Below are 18415 nucleotides of genomic sequence, written 5' to 3'. Positions count from 1 at the left end.
TCTGCTATTGTTCCGGGACACTTGGGCATTGATGGATCGGGATCCTTGGGTGGTGGACATTGTATAACAGGGATACAAGATCCCTTTCAAAAGTCTTCCTCTGAGAAGATTTCTACCCACAGCACTACCAAAGGAGTCTCGGCTCCGATCTGCTCTTTTGGGGGCGGCGCAGTCCCATCTAGAAAAAGGAGTGGTGATTCCGGTCCTTCGGGAAGAATGGAAAACAGGTTTCTATTCCACTCTGTTTTTAGTGCCCAAGCCGGACGGTACCTTCAGACCGATCTTAAACTTAAAATCTTTAAATCTCCATTTGTGGGTAGACCATTTCAGGATGGAATCTCTGCGGTCTGTGCTTCTCAGCCTGGACCAGGGAGAATTGTTGGCGTCCATGGATGTTCAGGACGCATATCTGCATGTTCCTATTCACCCGGAGCACCAAGCACTCCTGAGGTTCGCAATAGGAGAGCAGCATTTCCAATTCCAGGCGTTGCCCTTTGGACTGGCCACAGCTCCAAGGGTATTCACCAAGATCATGTCAGTGATGGCGGCCGCATTCCATCTGAGGGGAATCATTGTGATACCTTAACTGGACGACCTGCTGTTCAAAGCAGATTCAGCGGAGACTTTGCAGAAACATCTAGAAGAAGCTATTCAGTTTTTGCGGGTTCACGGTTGGCTTTTAAACTTACAAAAGTCTCAACTTGTTCCATCACAGAGGATCCAATTCTTGGGGGTGATCCTGGATACCCATTTACATCAGGTATTCCTGCTGGAGACAAAGGCCAAGGACATGTCTCTCCTTGTACGGGCGATTCTGGAGTCACCGAATCCCTTGGTCTGGAAGTGCTTAAAGTTGCTATGCAAAATGGTGGCGACTTTCGAGACGCTACAGTTTGCCAGGTTCCATTCCCGGGTCTTCCAATGGAACATTCTGACATCTTGGTCGGGGAACACGCAGACCATGAAATCAGAGAGGATAGAACTCTAGAAACCAGGTCTTCCCTGCAATGGTGGACAGATGTGGATTCCCTTCAGTGGGGTCGGTCTCTGCAGTCTTGGGACTGGCTGGTAGTCACTACCAACGCCAGTCTCAGGGGCTGAGGGGCAGTAGTCCTGGACTTAAGGCTTCAGGGCCTGTGGACTATGGAGGAGTCAGCTTTACCGATAAACATTCTGGAACTTCAGGCTGTTTGGATGGCGCTGTCCCTAGCAGAAGACAAACTGCAGGGTCTCCCCTTACGGATTCAGTCGGACAACGCCACGGCTGTGGCATACCTGAATCATCAGGGGGGCACCCGCAGCAGCCTGGCCAATGCGGGAGGTCTCCCGGATTTTCTTGTGAGCGGAGCAGAAAGTTCCGGCTTTATCGGCGATATTCATCCCCGGGGTCAAAAATGTTGAGGCTGATTTCCTGAGCAGGGAGGAGCTGCTCGAAGGGGAATGGACTCTGAACCCACAGATATTCCAGCAGATTACTGCGCGTTGGGGGACCCCGGAGGTGGACCTTATGGCGTCCAGGTTCAACCATCAGGTTCCCAGGTTCTATGTCAGGACAAGGGATCCCTTAGCAGCGGCTGTGGATGCAATGACTGTTCCCTGGATAGGGAGTCTAGTTTATATTTTCCCGCCGTTTTCTATGCTTGCAAGAGTTCAAGTCCCAAGGAATTCCGGTGATTCTGATAGCTACAGATTGGCCAAGGAGGTCCTGGTACTCAAGTGTTCGGAGACTGTCAGTGGACTCGTGGCGCCTGCCTCTAATGCCAGATCTGCTAAGCCAAGGACCGTTCTTTCACCTGGATTTAGCTTGGCTAAATTTGACGGCTTGACTATTGAAACCGCCATCTTAAAAGGCAAGGGTTTCTCAGAGGCTGTGGTGAATACTATGATTAAGGCTAGGAAGTCTGTATCTTCTGCCAACTACTATAGAGTCTGGAAGACCTATATTAGGTGGTGTGAGAGACCGAAGTCTCATACGTCCAGGTTTCGGCTTTTAAAGTTACTTAAATTCCTGCAAAATGGATTTTCTTCTGGTCTCAGTCTTCAATCGCTCAAAGTACAGATATCAGCTCTGTCAATATTTTTTTCAGAAGAAGATAGCGGTACTTCCAGAGGTGCCGACCTTCCTTCAGGGAGTTTCCAGGTTGAAACCTCCATACAAACAACCAGTGGCACCCTGGGATTTATCCCTGGTGCTGGAGTGTCTTCAAAAACCGCCTTTTGAGCCACTAAGGTCAGCTGACCTTTAGTTTCTTACGTGTTCTTATTGGCTGTTTCCTCGGCAAAGAGGGTTTCAGAGTTGGGAACATTGTCTTGTAAGCCTCCCTTCCTTATTTTTCATGACGATAGGGCTGTTCTTAGAACAGTTCCCCAATTTTTGCCAAAAGTAGTTTCTGCTTTCCATTTGAACCAGGAGATAGTTCTGCCTGTGTTTCAACCCCCAGAGGGTTCTAGGAAAAGGGACAAATTGCGGAATTTGGATGTAGTGCACGCCTTGCGCATTTATGTGGACAGGGTGAAACATTTTCGGAAGACAGATACCTTATTAGTCTTGTATGATGTGCACAAGATTGGTTGGCCTGCTTCTAAGCAGACAATTGCCAGGTGGTTGCGTTCAGTTATTGCTTTTGCATATACTAAGGTTGGTAGGCCTGTTCCGGCTAAGATTAACGCACATACCACCAGGTCTGTTGCCTTCTCTTGGGCGGTTCGCCATGGGGCTACAGCTGAGCAAGTATGCAGGGCCGCCACTTGGTCATCTGTTCACACTTTTGCTAAATTCTACAGGTTCCATGAGTTTGCGTCGGAGGACGCATCATTCGGGCGAGCAGTAATGAGAGCTGCAGACCTGAGCGTACCCTCCCAAAGGACCGGCTCTTGAACGTCCCAATGTGAGCTGTGTCACCAGGACCATTGAAAGAGAAAAAGGGATTTTTGTAAGAACTTACCGTTCAAATCCCTTTCTCTGATATGGTCCTGGTGACACAGCGATCCCTCCCTTACGCTCAGTAAGTATGCCAGTGTTCATGATGTTTCATGTTATGATGGTTGCAAATACATTTTTTGAAGTTGTGCATATAATATGTTCAGGCGTTTTGTACTGAGTTAATGTCTGGGATGCAGGGGGAGGAGCCTACCCCTCTGAAAAGCTTCAGATCCTTGAGCCGGGGGTGGCCTGTGATACCCGTACTCTGTGTACCGAGTGGCCTGCCCGTAGCGTGGTCTCCCCGGCTCAAGGATCTGAAGTTCCGTCGGCGCAAGCCAGCGCATATGGTATCCTTCTCCCTGGAGTTTGTGGACGTTACAGCGGAGCAGTTTTGCCTCTGTATTTATATCTAAAACCTTGTGGTAACCAGCCCACAGAGCCCATTTCATTGGTACGAGCACTTGCTTTTATCCGAGTTTTAAGAGTGTACTGTTCATTCATTAAATATCGTTTACATGCACCATGGAGCGCCCCTCTGCTTTTTGTTTATATATATATATATATATATATATATATATATACATATTCATATTTTAGGGGCACAAAACTCCATCACAGGCAGCAACTGGGATGAACTTACATTTGTAAAGAGAGCCCCTCCCCCTTCCACCGCATAACACAACATATAAAAACAAAACCCCCGTGGACAAACTTATTCCCCACACATGCAGATTGCACCTAATAAACTTACTGTGATTCCCACTGTATTGGTCCAGCTACCCGCCACTGCGGTACTGAGCCTCCCTGCTCACTGTGCACCGAGTCCTGTCCCACCGCAGCTGAGCCTCCTGTCCCTGCTCCCAGTCCTGTCCTGTGGGGCGAGTCCTGTCCCACCGCAACTGAGCCTCCAGTCCCTGGTCCCAGTCCTGTCTGGCGAGTCTCTTCACCGCAGCTGAACCTACATGCTGCTGAAGCTGAGCCTTCCAGTCGGCTCCAACATGTGCTTCACACTTGCAGTGCGCGTGTGACGTCACATCTGCACCCGCGCACTGCATCCCAGGGAACGCTGAAGCCTCTGTTCTGTGAGAGGCTTCAGCAGCTATGTGCAGGGAACTTGATCGTGATCTACCCGCGAGACCTCTGCGATCGACAGGTAGATCGCGATCGACCTTTTGGCCATCCCTGCCATACGCCAACGGCCAAGCTGTGCAGTGCCATGCAACTAGGCGCGCTGTTGGCGGGCCAAACACCATAGGCAGGCTAGATGACCTCATCTGTATCCTGAGATCTCCACATGCTGGAGGGTGGTTAAGCAATTCTGGTGGCTCTAAAGTGGACATGCAGGGCCTGGTGCATGGATCCTTATCAGCTGTTTCTCGTTCCTCCTTGGTACCTGGCTTGCTTTCCTGCATTTGACTGGGTGGATTCGGTTCTCTGTCTTTCTTCCTAACCCTTTCACTTTTCACATATCAGGATTGCACTTCCAGTTTTCCAGGAAATTGCGGTACCTCTCTTCCAATGGAGGCTCATCAGGATAAGTGCTGGCCCTCCGCATCTTTGTTCACAGGTTTAAAGATAACAGCTGTTTGTATTTGCTTTTTGTGCTCTACAACATGAGGGGTTGGCTTGCTATCAAGCTGACATTGGCATATCAGATTAAGTCTGTCTAAAGGTGCCCACACACTAGAAAGATCTGCGATCATAGGATGTGCGCATAAATTAGCCTTAAAATCTTTTTTCCGTCCTGGAAAAAAGATTTCAGGCAAGCGCACATCTTTACCAAAGATTTTTAAGATCCCGTGTGCGTTCCTATGGATCTTTTGTTAAATCTTCTGATCTTTAGTGCAGCACGTAAGATCAGAAGATTCAGCTAAAGATCCACGGGAGCGTACATCGGACCAAAATCGGCAGATTTTCGACCGATTATCGGTAAACATCGGACAATATATCGGCCGATTTATCGGAAATCGGCCAATCGGCCCAAAAATCGTTGTAGTGTGTGGGCACCTTTACAGTAGACATACTCTTTGTCCAACCACCAGGTTCTGGATTTGGTGAGTACCTATTTGGTGAGTGACTCAGGGGATTGCATCAGCAGAGCAACTTTGCAGGGTGGCAACATGTCCTCTTCATCGAATTCTACAGGTTTCACACATTCACCTCAAGAGATGCCAGCATTGTGCAGAGGGTCCTAGGTGCACATCACAGGGGTATTAAATCCCCTTAAAATACAGCTATTGGTCTTCCCAGCATTTTGCAGTTCCCCCATGAATAAAAGAGATAATGGGATTTATTTGTTTACATTTTCTCTCCATGTTTTCTCTGGATAGGTCTTATTATCGACAGCACTAAGGTCGTCAGTCATTAGGTTGACACCATTGGGTCAACAGGGTTCTAGGTCGACAGGTGTCTAGGTCGACATGGGACAAGGTCGACATGGGTTAGGTCAACAGGTCGTTAGGTCGACATGGTTTTTTTCAAAAGTTTTTTTGAGCCGACAGGATGTATTTCATGCCCTATCATCCACTAGGGCATGGTGGGAGAATAAAATAGTGTGCCAAGCGCAGCATGGCACCGTGCCCGAAGCATAGCGAGTGGCTGCGGTTGACTTCCAACTGTGTCCATGTCGACTGTGTCGACATTCGGGTAAAAAAACTGTGAAAAAAACCATCTCGACCTAACAACCTGTCAACCTACCCCATGTCGACCTAGCACGTATGTCAACCGATATTTCTTCCTGTATGCATATGTCGACCTAAACCCATGTCAACCTTGTCCCATGTCGACCTAGACACCTGTCGACCTAGAACCCTGTCGACCTTCCCACCTGTCGACCCAACGGTGTCGATCTAACCATGGTCGATAAAACGATCCACACCCATTTACTCCAGGTACTGCGGTTTCCTCCCACATTCCAAAATTATACTGTTAGGTTAATTGGCTCCTTACAAAACTAAATGCTAGTGTGTAAGTGCTAGTGTTAAATCATGTTGCATAATTTTAATTATGATACACTTTTAGACTATAGTCCACCATGAAAAATACTGGAATCCACTGATCTAGTGTAAATCTGTGGATATGCTCTTTTGTAGGACACCCTATTAAGAAAATAGAACCAGTTTAATTGTGAGTATATAGACGAAATCGCTCATTTAGTAACAACAAAAAATAGAAAAATTAAGTTAGTAAATATGTGTTCTGGCCCCTGAAACACATCGGTTTGGATTGAACTAGATTGACTTCTAATGTATTTTTAGTAAAATTTAGCCCTGTGTGCGCTGTAGAATATAGTAGAATACTGCTTCTGAACATTGTGATTTTTTTCTAAATCTTCAGCAAATCCATTAAAAATACATTCTTCTTCGCAGTGCGATACAAATAATTTTTGTGCTATTTAGATTATTTGCTTGACAAAGCTGCACAACTCTCTAAGTTTTTATGGTATATGCCTAGTACTAAAGATTGTGATTGGTATTCCTGCTGTACAAGTGCCTGTGTTCAATGGTTGGGGTCCTGGGAATTAAACATTCTAGGTTGTTTAGTTTCAGCCAATACATATTGCTCTAATTGTTTGTTCCTGGCTTTTATATAGACCAATAATGGTTATAAAGTTCATTTGACTTTTTAGGTGGAAAACCTACAGCCCCTCCCCACTCCTGAATTCCTTGAGCTATTTTTCTGAGTACATTATTCAGTGCAGTTTTGAGGTCCCTGTAGTTTTTGATGTCACACAATAAGTAGGCTGCAGCAGATTGCTATATCACCCTGTTTCTAAAACCACCATAGCACTACTTCTGGTCACCCAATGCAATGATCTAAGGGGGTTTTCAGCCTGATCACTACTGTACGAATTTGCAGAGACCTGCAATCAGATAGCATACCTCCCAACTGTCACGATTTTAGAGGGACAGTCCCGATTTTCGGGTCCTGTCCCGCTGTCCCACCCGCGGCAGGCATTGTCCCGCTGCGGGGGGTGGCAGTTGGGAGACCCCCCAAACTAGTAGAATAGACGCTGTGCGCATGCGCACAGGGTCTATTCTCGTATGAAAATGAGGTTGCAGGTAATTAGCATAAGCCGCGCCCTCATTTGCATACGCCCCGCCCCCTTTTCGGACGCTCGCACGGCTTCGCCGCGCGAGTGTCCCTATTTGTTCAGGTTAAAAGTTGGGAGGTATGAGATAGTCGCCTCCGACCGTGTAAAATCCTGTCCCGTGCAGGTGAGCGAATGACTTGCGAAGATATCGCAGGCCAGCTACAAATCCATATGCAACTTACACGACATCGAATGTATGCAACTCTGACCCTTCCACAACTCTCCAACAGAGAGGCCATCGCTGACGTTACACGCCCACCCCAAACACGCCTGAGCATGCCTTTGTTTTTTTTTTACTCTCCCAGCAAATCACTTGGTTACCACCCACAAACGGCAGCTTCCACACAGTCTAGTTTCTAGGGAAATAACAATCACTGATTTTGTTGCAGTTTGGCCTTGCGCTTGTGGGCTATGATCCGTATGGATGTGCAGTATTGGATAATCGAACGGCTTACAAATTTACACAACAGCGATCAGGTCTGAATAACCAACCAAGCATGTGTGATGTGCACGGTCAGGTTCAGATCGTTATCCGGGGTATTGAGGAGGCAACAGTCGGGTGAGATTTAAAGAACAAGTATAGATTTATTAGTTACTAATCACCAAACGTAAATATCACACTCTTGGCCTACCATACGCTGCTCCCACGGGGCTAGTCATGTAAATACTGAAATCAATAGTAACACTTCAACATACTAGCATTTACATAACAACTATGCCCTACCTAGCACACTTTGGCGTGAATCAGAGTTTTAAAAATACATTGGACTACAATAGACGAAAGCTTACACAGTCAAACAACATCATGATTACTCTGGACATCTCCAGGTAAATACTAACTTACTTTACTACACCACTTATTCTCTTTCTTATTCTTGCTAAACAGGTATGCTACACCATGTGACAATAGTACGGGTACCCAAATATTGTCCTGGGCCCCAGCCTAGGGCTCGGCCTCGACACAGGAATTAATGTACCGCTCCCCGAGGGGATGTCTCTAAGGGACAACCCGGCCTTCCTACGGATCAGTAGCCTGGGTCTCACCTTTGACAGGCCTTCCTACGGATCAGTAGCCTGGGTCTCACCTTTGACAGGCCTTCCTACGGATCAGTAGCCAAGGTTAACACTAAATAGGCTTTCCTACAGATCAGTAGCCTGGGTTAGTCGACTAGGGTTAACCGGGGGGAAAGGTTCTCCTTCACGGGCAGTTACATAGTTACATAGTAGGTAAGGCTGAAAAAAGACTTGCGTCCATCTAGTTCAACCTGGTATAGATATCCATTGCTAATTTGGTAGGTTATGGTATTTTACAGACAAATTATATTTCTTATTTGTACCCATGGATGTTTTTCTCCAGTAAATGTTTGTCCAACTTTGCCTTGAACGCATTTAATGAGCCAGCCATTACCACCTCTCTGGGAAGAGAGTTCCAGAGTTTGACTGTTCTGACCGTAAAGAAATTCTTTCTACTAGCTGAATGAAATCTTTTTTCTTCTAATCTATACTCATGCCCTCGCGTCCTAGATTCCTTTCTAGTAGAAAATAGGGTGTGTGACAGTTCCTTATATTGGCCCTTGATATACTTGTACATGTTGAGCATGTCCCCCCTTAAACGTCTCTTTTCTAATGTAAATAGTCCCAAATTGCTTAATCTCTCCCCGTAGCTTAAATTCTCCATTCCCCTAATAAGCTTTGTTGCTCGCCTTTGGACTTTTTCTAATTCTATGATGTCCTTTTTATAGTGTGGGGCCCAGAACTGTACTCCATACTCTAGGTGAGGTCTCACCAATGCTTTATATAGTGGCATAATTACCCTTGAGTCCCTAATTTCCATTCCCCTCTTAATACATGCCAGAATTTTGTTGGCCTTTTTTGTAGCTACATTACAATGGGCACTACATCCTAGATTGCTGTCTATTTGGACTCCTAGATCCTTTTCAAGTATGGAATTACCCAGTTCCTCTCCGCTAAGGTTGTAACTTGCACACTGGTTGTGTCTCCCAAGGTGCATAACCTTACATTTATCTACATTGAACCTCATCTTCCATTTTTTAGCCCACTCATCTAGAATTGCAAGATCATTTTGAAGCATGGTGACATCTTCTGGTGATTTGATGACTTTGCTAAGTTTTGTATCGTCAGCAAAGATGGATACATTGCTGAGTAACCCTATCCCAATATCGTTAATAAAAATGTTAAACAAAATGGGCCCCAAAACCGAGCCCTGGGGCACTCCACTTAGTACCGGTATCATATCTGATACGGCACCATTCACAACCACTCTTTGTTCTCTATTACATAGCCAATTCCCTACCCATCTGCAGATATTTTCAGTGATATCCCTTTTTGAATAGATCAGGCAGTAGCACGTTTTGCTTTAAACCACAAGATGGTGCTAGCGAGGTGATAGCTTCTGAGACCCTGGCCTTACATTAGGATCTCTATGTTCTATAATGGGGCTAGAGGCTTGAAGAATAGCCCGTCTGTACCTCAGTAAACTGGGCCCTGGGTGTCCTTAACAGTTAGTGGGTATGATGGACACTGGTCTCTATTGGGGAACATTGGGGGGTGCCACTACCCCGCTTCAACCTTCAGGGCTTAACTTTGTTGGGCCCTCTTCACTTGTACTGCCCCTGTAACAGCTGTCCCCTTACACATGTAGCCGCTAGGACTGGACTCATGTTTTACTGGCCACCGGCTAGGGGAGCTGCTCCTCCTTTGTAGACACCGGGTGCGTGGGTTGTGCTGCTGCTATTGCAGCCTCTGCCACGTGCAGGTGGGTCCTGTGTTGCCTCTCCATGCTGTGGCTGTTGCACCGCCGTGCCGGGTGGGGGGAAACACCCGCGCTCCTTCTTGTGGAGGGGGACACATCCACCGCTCCAGACACTGCTGCCAGGGCTATGGGGGCCGGACCACTGCATTCGTCACATACAGGCAGGGAGCAGAGATGCGCGCGCGCTCCCTCAGGCGCCGCTGCCACGATCCCCGCCTGCCAGTCACCGCTCCTTCCTCCGCCGCCCGCTGCGTCCCCTGCGGTCACCTCTCCTTCTTCCGGCGCTCACCTCCCCTTCTTTTTCGCGCCCACCTTCCGTCCAATCCCTGCCGGGCCTGCTCCCTGTCCATCACCTGGTGACATCCCGCCTCCTGTCTCTCGGCGCATGCAGCGATGGGGAGGATACTTAACCTCCTCTCTGCGGTGGGGCCAGTGTTGTTTGCCCTGGTTAGTGGGACCCGCTGCAGGGTGCCACACATGAAGATCCAAGAAGTCAATATATGGCATTGGGATATTGAATTGTGATTGTTGGAAGTAGGGCCAACATATTAAACTTCTAATCTGACCCTCGTCAACAGGGGTTCTATATTCCAAGGGGACGGCGCTGATAAGAGAGTTCAGTGAGAAAAGGGGCATTATCAAAACACTAAGTGGTGAACATATTTGTTTTGATTGTTCATAACATGGAGCTTCACTTTAATATCTAGTTGCTTTGTATTACATACTATGCTAAAAAGCATTTGTCCGAAATAAGTTTTCCATTATTCACAGAATAAATACATGCTGTGAACATCAGCTCGATGTCAGAAATGCCTACAGTATCTAATACGCAATAGTGCAAATCTATATTGTACTACACAATAGTTCTAGGAAGGATAACTGCCTGCATAGGATTCTCACATTGACAGACTTTAGACTTTGACTCATTTTCTGTTCATATTGGTTTTACATAGCAAGTATTTTATTTAATTTTTACTTTATGTGTTGTATTTTCTCAAATAGCAATCTCTGACAGGCCCTGGAGCAGTAGGAGCAGCAAATGCAATAGATATTGAAGCCTTTAAAAGACAACAGGCCCTTACACAAGCAGGTATGTCTACAACAAGCTTCTCTTAATGAGCATAGGCTGAACATGTAAAGCTACTTCTCATGTACATCGTCAGTCTAGCATGCACCACTGAAATAATTGCGGGACGCCTGTCTAAAATCTGCCATCAGTAATTGTAATGTTGGCATTTTCTGTGTGGTTTGTAACCTTTAAGGTACCCATACACGGTCCGTTAAACGGATCCGTTCGGGTCTTAATTAGCATGCATTGCATCGGATCGCATGCCTAGTGCATGCGGTGTGCATGCAATGCCATCCGATGCGATGTATAGCTAGTACAAAAAGTATGTGCAGCACATACTTTTTGTACCGTACTATGTGATGCGCGGGAGCGCGCATCGCATAGTACAAAACGGACGGTCCGGGAACGGACCGTCTATGGGCTCCTTTATACCTTGGTATACTCAACTCACAGAGGTTAATTTTGTTTGATTTTTATCAGTTCACCTAAAATCGATCTTAATCAATATTGGGCTTTCGGGGGCTAAAGTACACATTTAAGTACAGATAATTTTTTTATATTCATTTTTAAATATTAGTAAAGGTGTGTTCCAGCCCTGAAGTCCAAGATTGATTAAGATCAATTTTAAGAGATATAAAATCAATAAAAGAGTTGTGGCAAATATGGCACGGTACTTGTGTAGTTTCACGGCACCAGCGCTCACCCATGCTGCGGGCTCGGTGGTTCACTATGCTCGCCACGCTATCTAAAATCAACTCCATGCCAACGAATAATGCTAAATAATGAAAGCAATGCAATGAGATGGATGGCAGGAAATCATTGCTGCTTATTGTAAGGGAAGTGTTTTTGATCCCCACAGATCCCAGCAAGAGACCACGCCTTGATGTAACACGTCATGGAATGGTTTTCCAACATCCAGGGGTGGCATCTGGGGTGCCTCTACAACAACTTATGCCCACTGCACAAGGTATTACACTTTATATGTCAACAAATCCTGGAATCAGTGGTCAAAGTGGGGGATATGGAAAATTAAAGGGACATGGTGTCCAACCTGGGGTGTACTGTTGCGCCGTGTTTTTAAGAGACAATTGATGAGAGGGAGGATACATAGTGGAGGAAGGACTGAGGGGGACAGGGGCACTGGTTGAGAGTGGAAATGCAGAGTGAGAGAGAGGGTTTCAGGGTAGGGGGGTGCAGGTTGAGAGAGGATGCAGGGTGAGAGGAGAGACGCAGAGTAGGAGAGGAAGCTGGCTTAGAAGTGGTGCAGGGTGAGAGGAGAGATGCAGGGTGAGATGAGGGACAGCTGGGTGAGAGGAGGGAAAGCAGGGTGAGAAAGCAAAGGTGCGTGTGTCGAAATAGGGGCATGGTGAATCATAAGGGCCATGTACTTAAGAGACAATGAGGCTGATTCGCCAGGTTTTTATGGCGATTTTGTGCTGTAAGGCGAATTTCTGACTAAAACGGTGAATCACCCTATTCAATGACCAGATGGCGAATACATTTCAAGGTTTTTTTCGCGATGATTCACCGAGTAACAATCGCTATCTTTTTATGGTGAAGTGGAAGGTGAACTTTTAAAATAAAGTGTTTTGTTTTTTACAATTGGTGTCAAAAAATCTGGAATTTTATTCTGAGGAGGGGCATGCTATTTTTATTCATGTGCTGTAAGCACATGAATATATATTTAATAAAAAAAAAATCTATATATATATTTTTTTTTACACAGACCAGCCAGCAGGGGGCCGGGAGCCAAACTTTACATTACATATGCATGATCGGGTGTAGTGAATATACCCGGTCCCCTGCTGGCACCCCTGGGGGGCTGCCTGGCACCCGGGGAGCCCACCTCCCCCCCCCACAAACGTTCTGGGGCAGGCAGGGAGACTTCCATCTCCCTGCCTGCCACCGTCCTTAGGCTTCCTGCGTCCGCCGCAGGAGCTCAAATTCGCCGGTCAGGGGCAGCGAGCCCCTGACTCGTTGAATACCGGAGCCGGCGAGGCTCCGGAACGCAGCGAGCAGTGGCGAATGTGCAGCGAATCCTAAACAGGATTCGCTGCACATCGCCAGTATTCACATTGAATACTGCCCAATGGATGAGAGGGAGGACACATATTGGAGGAAGGACTCAGGGGGAGAGGGGAGATGGAGGGTGAGAGGGGAGAAGCAGGAAGAGAAGGGAGATGCAGGCTGAGAGAGGGGGTGCAAGTTGAGAGAGGATGCAGGGTGAGAGTGGAGATGCAGGGTGGGAGAGGAAGCAGGCTGAGAGGGGAGTAAAAGTTGATAGAGGATGCAGGCTGAGAGTGGAGACACAGGCTGAGAGAGGGGAGATGCAGGGTGAGAAGGGGATACACAGGGTGAGAGAGGATACAGGCTAAGAGGGGGATGCAGGGTGAGACGGGGAAAGTTGGGTGAGAGGAGGGAAAGAAGGGTTAGAAAGTGAAGGTGTGCGCATCAAAATAGGGGTGTGGGTATTCATAAGGGCCATGTAGTAAGAGACAGTGGATGCAGGGTCAAAGTGCAGCATGGAGGAGAGCTGGGCTCCAGCACCAGAATGGAGGGGGGGGGGGGGGGGTCGTTGCAGCAGGAAGGATAGCTGTAGAGAAGGGGGTTGTGAGATCAGCGCTATAACCTACGTGTATAGTTGCTGCTGAGTAGATCGGTATACTACAAAATACCTTGTGAAGTATTTGTGGAGCAAGAAAGGGTGGTATACTCTGCGCAAAACACACCGTACTCCTAATATTTCAAATAAAGGTAGAGTACAGTTTTATTCTTTTAAAAGGTTAAAAGAAATGAACAAAAGTAATTATATAATATAATAAATTATACTTCAATGTTAATATACCAAAAAAAAAAAAATTGGTTGCATAAAAAAACATTCTGCTAATACCAGTATACACACTGGGGATGGTATGACGAAACAGGACAAACACACATTACACATGTATTAAAACAATGGGGGTTAGAATCCTCCTTTGGTGAATAAACTTGTGTTATACTGTCTTTTTGGAATATCCTTCTTTTTGTCCAAATAATTGTCAGTGGGTAACAAGTCACACTTTGGTGTTTTTAACAAGGTAGCAGTCTTAATTTATATCCATATGGTTGGTGCTTGCCATGGTGCTTTAGGTGGCTGAGGGTCTGCCGGCAGGTGGGCTGTGTGGTAACCTGCACAGTATCCAGTGGGATCCAACCTGCTCCAGATCGACTAGTTTCGCCTTGATGGCTTCTTCAGGATGCTGAGTAGGTCTGGTGCCTCTGCCACTGCCCCCTTATATGCGTGGATGCTGGGCTCCAGCAGCGGCAAGGGGAATCAGGCAAGAGAGCTGGGTTCTTATGTGTTCGGCTGCGGCATGCAGTAGAGCCGGGATCCCGCCATTGCGGCATGCAGGCAGAAGAGCTGAGCAGCTGGGGAAGAGCTTGGACAGGTTGGGGAGAGCAGCAGCAGGCTGGCCAGGGCAGCAGCCTCCTGCTGCACATACTTTTTAATGAAAAAAGCTCCAATTCCTGGTCAGTGGACATGAAGTGCCGGTATGCCATACCGCTGCATACCGGCCCACTTCAACCACTGACTTGAATATATTCTGTTATCATCTAGATTTCAACAATTCTTTATTTTGTTTTGTTCATACATGTGCATTTTCACACAATTGGGATAAACACCTGGGGATAATATTTGAAAACCTGTGCATTACACCTATAGGGGATACCATGCACCTGTAGGAGATACCATTGCAGAAAGGAGATTATTTCTGTCTATGTTTTGCCCAGGTGGAATGCCTCCTACTCCTCAAACTGTTCAACTAACAGGGCAGAAGCAAAGCCAACAACAATATGATCCATCCAAAGGTCCCCCTGTGCAGAATGCTGCCAGTCTGCATACCCCTCCTCCCCAATTGCCTGGTAGGGTGCAGGCTTCCAATATTCCCATCTCTTCCCTTCCCACTGCACTGCATCTCGCACAACAGCAGCAGCAACAACAACAACAACAACAACAAATCGCGGATGGGCAAATCCAACTTCAGGTGAAAGCACAGCCCTCAGGTGTTCCTATACAAGCATCTCAGCAGACTCAGCTGCCTGCCCAGATCTCACAGTCTCTGCAGTCAGTGTTTCATACACAGATGCCCATAACTGTTTCTCAAGCGCAAACTACAGTTCAGCAACAGGTAAGAAAGGTACATTTTTATCAGAGTAAAAAATTATAAGTGGACTTTTGTCTATACCGTCCTAACCCATATGTTCACAGTATTGGTTAGTCTATGTATACAAACTGACCAACCGTTGTACCATTTGTCTATATCAAAATAATCTTTAGAACTGATCAAAATCCTGCCCTATGGAATTAGATTTTATTCATCAGAAAAATAGGTGATATAAGGACCTCTCTGTACCTTAAGTTGTGACGCAAGTGGACATGTTTTTAGCTCTGATTATGTACTATGGCTCATCACAGTGGTCATGCTAAATACCAGTATTGCAACATGTGTTATTCCTTGCTAGTAATATTTTATCTATGAGGGGTGTGCAATAATTTCCAGATGCACAAAAGTATTATATTTACAAACAAAGTGAACATTTACATTTTTTCAAACTTTTTGCCAGAGGAGTCTATGAAAAATTGCATGCGCTCAAACCATTTGGTGAAGCAGCTTTACCTGTTCAAAGCAGGAATGTTTTCTACATGTTGGATGGACTTCTGCACTGCAGCTTCTGACATATTCCACATAACTTGCGCTTGATTTGTTGGAACATGAATATAATACAGTTGGCCAGGTCTGGACTGTATGGCAGATGAACAAGCTCCTTGTTGCGTTCATGGGCCAGAAAATATACCACTTTCTTGGACTTGTGGGCAGGTGCCTTGTGATGCAGAAGGGCAAGTTATTGTCCGGGCATTGTTTGGTGCACCAGTCCCCAGTGCTGGTGAGCTGCCCCACAAGTAGTACAGTAGCTAAATGAGAAGTCTTGTTCACAAAAACAGTCACCATCTGCTTGGCAACATTGCGCTCAAGACAGAACTTCTATGGCAGTGCACAAGCAACTTGGGTCCATTGTAGATCCAGGATTTATTTCCACTTATGGAGTTTGAATGACAGCCCTCGAACCTGGCCTGCATGATGTGGCACCAATTCACCTGAGCCTCCTCCTGCTCTTAAAATTATGGGGCTCATAGGCTGCAGAAACCTTGCTCAGACCTAATTTTTGAAGTATCAAAATGGATGGATTTGAATGCAATACCAATCTTCTCTAACTAGGCTGCTGTAACCCTGCTCTCCACCTCAATTATAACCCGCACGGCAACCATGTTGTCCTCAGTGATGATGGACACAGGTTAGACGCAGCGTTCCTAGTCTTCCTGCAAAATTCTATCCAGCTAAATTCTGCAAACCTATCCAGCAATTTTCTGCAAACCATTTAAATACGGTAGTTCTCTACAAAAGCAGAATTCAGTCCATCAAAACTCTCCTGCTGTCATATACCACTCTTGTAGTCATTGTAGATCATGGCTCTCCAGTGGCCTTTATTGAGTGCCATAGATAGTTTGTGAAGGAAGTGAACATGCTTACTGCTTCTGTGTGCTTTGCCGCTTATATATGGTTCTGTGCCTTGACATTTCACAAGAACACTAGTCAGAGTTAGGGCTATTTCACACGCTCCGGCTCCTGCCGGGTGGCGAAACCCTGCACGGCCAAGAAGCCGTGCCGCACTGAGAAGTTTAGTTTGGAGGGGATGGCCACAGCCTGGCAGCCATCCCTTCCAGTGGTGGGATCCGGCTGCAACCGGGTGGCCGGGCCGTGGCCGTCCCGTGTGAATGGACCTAATTGTGTCCATTATTAACTACTGTGTGTGGCACAGCTTTTGGCCGTGCAAGGTTTCGCCGCCCGTGTGAAAAAGCCCTTACAGTTCCCAACCAAATAGATTAGGTCTCCATATGCACTGCACAGCCACATACTTGTTTTGCACCCCTCCTATCTTAATTTGTTCATTTGATGCTGCATCTTATGCCTTATCTATTACTACTAGCCAATTACAGATTTCTAAAGAGATACATTTTTCATGGACAGCATTCAGTAAACTAGTTGTTACAGTACATACTAAATAAATATGTTATTTCCCTTTAGACCGTCACCCTAATGAGGCCAACTTCAGAGTCTCCACAGCAACGGCTCGCCAACAACTCACAGCTCAACTCTTTTGTAGCTCCAGCTGCTATCTCTGCCAGTAACCCAGTTGCGTCCTTCTCTCTGCCAACAAGTAGAACCAACACTAGCACAAACAAATCTTCTACAGTTGCCAAATCCTTAGCATCGGCCGGGGCAGTGGGTATTAAAATGCAGTCTTCTGCTCAGAATACAGTTGGAGCAACTCCAGACAACTCGCTGGACAAGTTAGTGGAACAGGTAAAACTAGACCAATATAAATGGTGAACCAATATTTTAAACACCCCCCCCCCCCCATATAAAGACTTTGTTTTTCTTCATAAAGAACTTTACAGTATCTTATCTACATATTGTAGGAGAACCTTGTCCATCAGCGCATTGCAGACCTTCGCAAGGAAGGTTTATGGTCTCTGAGGAGGCTTCCCAAGCTACAAGAACCATCCAGGCCTAAATCTCAATGGGATTACTTGCTAGAAGAGATGCAGTGGATGGCAGCAGATTTTGCTCAGGAAAAGATGTGGAAAGTGGCTAGTGCAAAGAAGGTAAACCAAAAGTTAAAATATACGCATAACCTGCAGTTCTAATGCAAACTTATTTTAATATATATCTACAGCTATATATATATATATATATATATATATAATGTATAATCTGAGCCGGCACACCTCCAATATATGCCTGAGTATCTCCCTGCAGGGGAGTAAATGATAAAGCGGTGCCCTCCGAGCTGTACAATCTGGTGGACTGACAGGAATGTAGAAGTAGGGTTTGGCGGTGGCACTCGGCGAAATAAGACACAGCAGCCAGGTGATCCCGACGTTTCGAGACCTCTAGGTCTCTTTATCAAGGTGCATATGAGAACAAGGTTCTCATATGCACCTTGATAAAGAGACCTAGAGGTCTCGAAACATCGGGATCACCTGGCTGCTCTGTCTTATTTCGCCGAGTGCCACTGCCAAACCCTACTTCTATATCTATCTATCTATCTATCTATCTATATATATATATATATATATATATATATATATATATATATATATATATATATATATATACAGGGGCAAACGCAGGATTTTCAGAAGGGGGTTTCCAGAGGTGCGGAGCAAAGTACGGAGATGGACACTTAGGTGACCCAGTATATGTTTTGATGTCCCGCGGGTGGTAGGAGGTATTATATCAACCGCTCAGCATGTAGGGCCTGGATCAGTAATTTCCACTAATTACCCCTTTACTGCACAGATGGTGGGAGAAGGGGGCATTGGGCTGAATAAAGGGGCCCTGATACATAACTTCCAGGGTGGTAGGGGATGTTTAATATGCAGAGGAGGGGTGTATAGTGGAGTGGGCTTATTATTCATAATTTTCTGGTGGGAGGACAACTTGCTTGACTGCA

The 18415-nt window shown here is 46.2% G+C and overlaps 1 protein-coding gene across 9 annotated transcripts in view; it reads left to right on the top strand.

The window, feature by feature from the left end:
* Positions 1-18415, top strand: part of EP400 (E1A binding protein p400) — a 111505-nt gene that overhangs the window by 20473 nt on the left and 72617 nt on the right. For 5 of the 9 annotated variants that reach the window (XM_083150067.1, XM_083150087.1, XM_083150076.1 and 2 more), the window contains 5 exons: positions 10792-10879; positions 11700-11825; positions 14630-15027; positions 16984-17262; positions 17379-17564. In XM_083150067.1, coding sequence (XP_083006193.1) covers positions 10792-10879; positions 11700-11825; positions 14630-15027; positions 16984-17262; positions 17379-17564 — 1077 coding nt within the window. The remainder of the gene's footprint in view (positions 1-10791; positions 10880-11699; positions 11826-14629; positions 15028-16983; positions 17263-17378; positions 17565-18415) is intronic. The other 4 variants (XM_083150081.1, XM_083150070.1, XM_083150094.1 and 1 more) reach the window with 1 other exon arrangement.

The sequence above is a fragment of the Crinia signifera genome, chromosome 1 (genome assembly GCF_055691185.1).
Source record: "Crinia signifera chromosome 1, ASM5569118v1, whole genome shotgun sequence".
Classification (NCBI taxonomy): Eukaryota; Metazoa; Chordata; class Amphibia; order Anura; family Myobatrachidae; genus Crinia; species Crinia signifera.
The sequence above is the reverse complement of the archived record's forward strand: the minus strand, read 5'-3'. Positions and strand labels throughout refer to the sequence as shown.